Source organism: Pundamilia nyererei, unplaced genomic scaffold (genome assembly GCF_000239375.1).
Source record: "Pundamilia nyererei isolate P.nyererei 1_Seehausen unplaced genomic scaffold, PunNye1.0 scaffold00069, whole genome shotgun sequence".
Lineage (NCBI taxonomy): Eukaryota > Metazoa > Chordata > Actinopteri > Cichliformes > Cichlidae > Pundamilia > Pundamilia nyererei.
In genome coordinates, this window is record NW_005187470.1 from 1,899,519 (window position 1) to 1,907,168 (window position 7,650).

Below are 7,650 nucleotides of genomic sequence, written 5' to 3' on the forward strand. Positions count from 1 at the left end.
TAGAATGTACTAGCCTAAATTACAAAATGAATCAGAAAGATTGAGAGCCGGCCTTCTTAATTTTTCATAAAGTCATCACGTTACTATATGCTTTATTTTATTATTCTTTTTTTTTATTATTTTCCTTATTGAATAGCGCTTGAGAGCAGCTTAAACTAAAGTATACCATTACATGTGCCTCAATATGGTTGATTTATGGTGGTTAATTTATGTGGTAAATTCCTAGTCAAACTTCAAAAAGCAAAAGCAAAAAGCCAAAAACAAAAAAATGGACAACAAAAAAAGGCGCATTGTACAGGTGCCTGTTTCAAAATGTGCTCACTTTTCTCTCAGCTTTTCTGCTACCTGTTTATTTAACATATCGTTAGCTTCATAGCATAAGTGCCTAAGTCATTTTTTTGTGATGACATAGGCAGACGGACAGGATGATGCAGCAGTGGTAGGGGAGTAAAGTTAGGCAAAAATCTCAATGTGACCAAAAAATGACTTAGGCACTTATGCTATGAAGCTAACGATATGAGCTATACAACTTCATGATTTTAGAGTAAAACCACAGATAAATGCTTGCATAGATAGATAGATAGATAGATAGATAGATAGATAGATAGATATCAGGCCTATTCATCTTAGGAAGAAATACGGCGTAAGACAGAAAAGGGACCCATGTCACGTGTTCTGTATTGAGACAACGGAAATAACCATAGAAATCAGCTCAGCCAATGAAATCGCAGGCGCGAACTTGAACATTTCTTTCAACCAATCAGCGCCTTGTGGACCGTCGGTAGCGAGCTATCCTCACGCAGCCACATTGTGTTCTCGTATATTCATATATTTTTATAGTTAACTAAAAAGGTATAATAATCGCTCTTGGCAAATAAACCAACTGATCACGTCCGAACGACATCTGACTGAAGCGGTAAGTGAAGTGAAACTACTAACATTTGTGCTCGTTGCTTTTGCCCTTTCGAGCTAGCATTAGCTAACACCAGTGGCAAGAGTAGTAGTGGGCTTGGTGTAATTCCTGGATTTAACTGAACAATGAGTCCAGTCAGTGTGGAACAAAAAGTAATGCGGTTATAAAGTCTCAAGTAGCGCAGTCATTCAACTGACAGAAAGGCATATAAACATGTATTTTAGTTTATATGGTTGCTAGCTACTATTTGGGGCGGGTATTCTGTCGGTGGGCTGCATTGAAAACAAGCAACAAAGCCTTTAACCAACTGCTGTTAGGCTGTGTTTGCGACCAGGGAATTTATGTAGCTTTATAATGTGTATGAAAACGCATGTTTGGTTTTCACTGAAGCCACTAATAACTTCTAAGTAATAGTAACCCTTTATAAGGGAGTCACTGAAAGACGTGGAAATTCAAAATTTCAAATCTGAAGTGTCATTGGAGCACGTTGTGTTGCAAATCACAATCAGTATAATGACTTCTCCCCATCTTAGGTAAACATGTTTCCAAAAAGTGTGTCTATAAAATAAAGTACTGGAAAAACTTAGAGATTTTAGGGAAACATTTTTATCTTGAATAATACTGGCATTTGTCACAACGATAACAGCAGTCCTGTTCTGTCACAGGCCTTATGATACTTGAAGCTTCTGTAAGGTGACATAATTTCCAATAAGACATTGTAACTAAATATTTATCATTTTCAGCAACAATTTAAGTTTTTTCGCTCCACGTGTATCCACCTGGATCTAGGGTTTATATACGGCATGGTACTTTAAAAAAAAAAGTTCCAACTACACAAATGCAAAATAAAAGAGAGAACATAAATATCCAGCCATCTTTGAAGGTGCGCATTAACAGTGAAGCCTAAAATGAATCTAAAACGGTGATGCAGAAATTGTAAATGTATAACAAGGAGTAAAAAATGGTATAACTAGTGGTGGTACCACTTATTTTCTCTTACATGTAATTCAGTCCAAAATAAATTAATCGCATATATTGAAATACTAAGTCAATTTTAGCAGTAACAAGACTCACGGTAAAAAATACATGGATGTATGCTTATAAAATGAACTAAATATAGCATCTGTGGTTCTATTTATAGCCTGAAAATGTCAAGTGGAATACATTTGTCACTGAATCACTTTATGTTATTACACAAACTTGTGGCAAGGTTCAATATACAATTGACATCTGCTGTCCTACCTTTATAATAGTTTTTTATTTTGTTTGTTTTTCATAACACAAGTATGGCTTGCTAGATACATCCGGTGTATGTCTAAAATGGACTTGACATCCCTTGTACCAGTTTCAGGTGAACAGGTCATATGATCAAATATGTTGCTACAGTTTTTATGCCACACACGTCTCAAATTTCTAGAAATCCTAAACAAACAACACCTATCTCAACTTCTATCACAACTATACAACTGGAACTATATATATATATATATATATGAATGACCTGATCTTTGCTGACTCACTGGGAGGAATCCATGGCTCTACAATTTCAATATGAAGCATTGGGGTGCTAATGTTGGCTATTAAGTTACCAAATATAGCTCCTTGCCCAATAAAGTGTTAAAAATTTCTGTACAGACATTTTTTTCCAAATGAATGAGGAAATGAATAAAATATGTGTTTTGACAGTGTCATAGATGTTCATAGTGGAGCAGTATTTAAAACTGGGCAGTTAGATCGAAATTAACAGCCCAGTTTATAATGTTTGACCTCTGTTGTGTCCTGTTGTGATTCCAGTCTAAATGTCAGTTAGGTTGCATTAAAACACCTTGCAGGGTTGATTACTATTAAAGTTGAAATCGCCTGCTCATTTTTCTCTGCTGCAGATGACAGGCTCAAACGAGTACAAGCTCAATCAGGGACCAGAGGATGGCATCTCTGCTGTCAAGTTCAGTTCCAGCACAGCCCAGTTTCTCCTGGTTTCCTCTTGGGACTGCACTGTCCGTCTCTATGACGTGGGAGGCAACACCATGCGAATGAAGTACCAGCACACGGCTCCAGTTCTGGATTGTGCATTTTATGTAGGTCACATATTTTCTGCTTAGGTTTCTTCTTGTTATGTTATAGCCTTGAAGTCTGGTGTGCTCAAATGATAAAACCTTTAACTTTCAGGATCCAACACATTCTTGGAGTGGAGGTTTAGATGCACAGTTAAAAATGCATGATTTGAACACAGACCAAGGTATGTTACTAATCTCGTAGGTGGATTAAAAACTTCCAGTAGTAAAACAAATTTGTTGGAATGCTTTCATCTATATTCTGCTGGTTTCTTCTCTTTAAACAGACACAATTGTTGGAACACATGATGCTGCCATTCGTTGTGTAGAGTACTGCCCAGAAGTTAATGTCATGGTAACAGGTAGCTGGGATAGATCAGTTCGACTGTGGGACCCACGAACGCCCTGCAACGCTGGCACCTTTACTCAGCCAGACAAGGTAAAGCAGTAGAGCCACCACTGAGCTTAACCATATTGTTTATAAGATTGTTATATACATGTTTTCAGATCTAAATCACTAGAATTGCTATTAAAGTTTAAAAAAAGAAAACATGACATTTTTGGAGATTCATCCTTTTTCAAAGCAACAAAGTATTTTGGATTCTCAGGAGGGCATTACAGGTTTAGCAGTTGTTATTGAGAATGAGTTGATAAGACTATTAATGAAAACAGGAAAAAATTTTGATGGATTTTATTTACATTTTATTTTGGCTTTACTCCTAATACTGGTACACAGTGATGTAGCTATTAATATATTTTCTAGAAAGCTCCCTACATTAGACATTGTAATTGTATTCATTTACTTTCCCATAATGGTTAACAAAGAAAAAGATGTTAAGTTTAATATGTTTGCATGTGCTTAAGTAATGTTGTATGCATATGCATTTCATATGATTTTTGGCACTGCTAGTGATGTCGCCATCTTGTCTCATAACTTGTCTTTGTCAAAGGTGTATACCCTCTCTGTGGCTGGAGATAGGCTGATTGTTGGCACAGCAGGACGACGAGTACTGGTGTGGGATTTGAGAAACATGGGATATGTGCAGCAAAGAAGAGAGTCCAGTCTGAAGTATCAGACGCGCTGCATTAGAGCCTTCCCCAACAAACAGGTAGACTTTATAAAATATGAAGACTGTTAAAACCTGGCTGATAATTTGTTCTTAATAGAACCTGATAATATAGAGTCAAATTTTAACCTCATATTTTCTGTCTTGGCTCCAGGGGTATGTCTTGAGTTCAATTGAGGGACGTGTAGCTGTAGAGTACCTGGACCCAAGCCAGGAAGTTCAGAAGAAGAAATACGCTTTCAAGTGCCACAGGCTGAAGGAAGAAGGAATCGAGCATGTTTATCCTGTCAATGCCATCTCATTTCACAGTGTTCATAACACCTTTGCCACAGGTAAGATTGGCTAGTTAGTACTTGACAAAAGCAGGTATTTGTTTATTCTTAGATCTGTCTTAGCTTATATATGTATATACAAAAAGAGTCAGCTACAGAAAATATCTTAGATTTTTCTCTGACCTTCACCTCTTAACTGCCAAGGTTGCATCCAGAACTCTTGTTAATATAGATCCATATCTCAGCAATAACAAGGCCGAAAACTTTTTGACGTTGACCTTGAACCTCTCCTTTTACCAGGTGGCTCAGATGGCTTTGTGAACATCTGGGATCCATTCAACAAGAAGCGTTTGTGTCAGTTCCATCGGTATCCAACCAGTATTGCATCACTGGCCTTTAATAATGATGGCACCATGCTTGCAATCGCCGCTTCCTACATGTTTGAGAAAGGAGACATCAGCCACCCAGAGGATGCCATCTTTATCCGCCAGGTCACAGATGCCGAGACAAAGCCCAAGTGAGTCTTCCTCTTGTCTGCTGTGCAAAGTACTGCTCAGAATGGCAGTTTCATACCGCTGAATCTCTGAGCAGTGCTGTTTACAATGTGCACGTCGAGCTGCAGCATATGCTGATCTTTATCTCTGTCCATCCACTTTTCAATATCCGATAGTGAAAGATAGATGAGAACTTGAAGTCCTCCTTTCACTTTGTACATCTGTGGCTGTTATAAATATCTACTCAGTGACCAAATAAACATAAACCTTCTATATAGCATGAGGCAGTCCATTAAAGTGGGCCTGTTATAAATACTACCCCTGTTTTGTCAAAGTCAAAAGAATTGAGGTGTTCTTTTGACTTGTTTTTCAATCCAGACCTAAAGTATTTTAAAAGGAATTCTTAATATTTCCCTCTATATCTAATTTGAAATAAATCATAGATTTTATTAGAGTTCATTTTCAGCTTTATTTGAGTAAGCTGAATAGGTACTGGCAGGTAAACATCCATAATAGTCTATAAACATCACAACATACTTTTCAAATACCAGATTGTCTCTTTCACCGTCAGCCATACTTGTCCCTAGAACCTGGTTGCAGAGCTCAACAGTTTCTTGTCATGTGTTTGGTAACCACGACCTGGCATTTTGAGGCTTATCTTTGTGGTGTATATCATAGCCATGACTATACTGGGACTCTGGCCAAAAATCCAAATCTCTTTAAGGTTATCTTTTCCTTCACCTCAGGATGCCTTAAATGTGCTTTTTTTTCATTGGAGCTTTTAGATGTAGAAAGACTGATTGTAATCTCAATAAGCAGATGTTAAAAGTAATTTTAAAGTACCGACTTAATTAAAAGGTGAGTGGCTTTTGTCGAGAACTTCGAAAAGAAGCAATGATACAAAACTGTAGTTACCAAATGGGATATGACTTGTCTCCATGTATCAATTCAGTGATTGCTCAAGTTAATTGAATCTCTTTTTGTGTTTTTTGGTTTACAGGTCAACCTAAGTGCACAGAGGAAGACTTCCCTCTGCCTTTGAAGCCTTTATCACATTGGATTTATCTGCTGGCATCCAGTGTACCATTACTATATCGTTTCCTGTCATTTCTTTCCATTCCCAAACCGCATTTGTAATTTAAGTAACAGTTGTTACATTTTCTGCTCGTTTCTGGTCTGTGTTAAATATTTCATTCTTTTATGTGTTTGTCTTGTTCTTTCTCGACTAAAATCATTTTTGTATATACTGTACCTTTTTGACTTTTCTTTCCCCTTGGTCTTTTTGGTATTTTGACATTTTAACAAGGCACAGTTGCAGCTGTTCTTGGATCAGTCTTTCAGTGCTCACAGTTTGATACTTGGAATTTAATAAATGTTCAAATATGACCATCATGAAGTTAATTTATACTTTGTCACATACTACCTGCATGAACAACAGCTGGAGAAATGCTAGGAATGTGTCAAGGCAATAAGGATTGTTCTCTTGATGATGTGTTGAGGGAAAGTGATGATCCACTCATCTTGCTGTGGGCTCCACTTGCCCCCAGACAGTGACCTCTGCTGATAGACATCAGAGGTCTTTGGCCTAAACAAGATCCAGGTTTATTACTGGGGAAAATTGGGAGAAAAAAACAACTAAACTTGATGACCCAGCCTATTTAATCATCCTTTTTTTCATCATCCATTTTTAAGTGTGTGTGTGTGTGTGTGTGTGTGTGTGTGTGTATATACATCTCTCTCCCTCTCTGTCTCTCTCTCTCTCCCCAGATATAGATATATCCCTTAGTAGTGGATTTATGGTAACTTCCAACCTATAAACAATGAGCTAATTCTGCTGTTTTAGCAGATGACAGCAGGGATGTTTCAGAGGGCTAAAACTTTTTAAAAGTGTATTATTATCACTGAATTTATCTATAGACTGTGCCAGTTGTTACACTGATGACAGAATTGGACGCAACACAGGCTTTTGTAATGCAGTATTTGGTAATATACGACTGGCACAGTGCAGCTCTGGAAAAATATAAGCGATGTCTTTTTCCCGCAGATTTTCAATGGCATCTAATGCAGTTTCTGAAACCTTTCAGCCTAAGCATGAGAGAAGATATAGATGTCAGTTATTCTATTTAAGAGATCCTATTTTTTCCCAAATGGTTTTATCTGCTTCTGCAGTATCCTGGAAATGATTAGTCCACTTTGGTGAAATGATGTAACTAATTCCTGTGATTGTCGATAATGAGTCTGTCTTTGACGTTAGATTAGGACTGCAGCTTAATATGAAATGGCATTCATGGAAATAGAGGGAGAATGGGCAGGGGTTTGTTATTGTGGGTGTAGTGAATTACCTTGTTTCCTGCCATTTTTGGCTTCTATTAAATTGCGAAATTTAGTGTGTTCATTAAACCCATATTGGATAGGTGTTACACAGGAAAAAGTAATTTAGCAGTCTATTTGAAAGGTGCATTAAGGCAGTTAGTATTTTTCCAACCCTTTTATTAAAAGATGTATTAAGCTCTGTAATTTAACAAATTGTTGCAGATAGCTGGATTATCTATCAGCATGTTCTTCCAAATGTCTCTCTTTTTTTAATTTCCTCTAGCAAATGTTCGGATAACCACATCTGTGGTTGTGTGGCTGGGCTCTGATTTCCAACCACTGAAGTGTTGCAGACACTTTGGCTCTACATGAAACCGTTACATGACAATTAAAATGGGTGATTGTCCTCCAACAGCCTGTCAGGTGCATTTAACCCAACCACAAAGGGCTCTTATGTTCACTCAAGAGGGCGCAGATGACCTTCAGCAGACACCTTATCTCTCAAGACTGGTTTCTAATATTATATCAAGCTGATGA

The 7,650-nt window shown here is 37.5% G+C and overlaps 1 protein-coding gene across 2 annotated transcripts; it reads left to right on the top strand.

Moving 5' to 3' along the window:
• Window positions 1-714: 714 nt before the first annotated feature.
• bub3 (BUB3 mitotic checkpoint protein) lies at window positions 715-6,026 on the top strand. Of its 2 annotated transcripts, XM_005736468.1 has the most exons (8): window positions 715-916; window positions 2,797-2,991; window positions 3,083-3,152; window positions 3,255-3,406; window positions 3,918-4,076; window positions 4,189-4,366; window positions 4,607-4,823; window positions 5,801-6,026. In XM_005736468.1, the coding sequence occupies exons 2-8, from the start codon at window positions 2,797-2,799 to the stop codon at window positions 5,808-5,810; spliced, it is 981 nt and encodes a 326-aa protein (XP_005736525.1). In that variant the 5' UTR covers window positions 715-916; the 3' UTR covers window positions 5,811-6,026. The 2 variants fall into 2 exon arrangements, with proteins under 2 accessions (XP_005736525.1, XP_005736526.1); XM_005736469.1 differs by lacking the exon at window positions 5,801-6,026 and having other exon boundaries at window positions 4,607-4,827.
• Window positions 6,027-7,650: the final 1,624 nt, after the last annotated feature.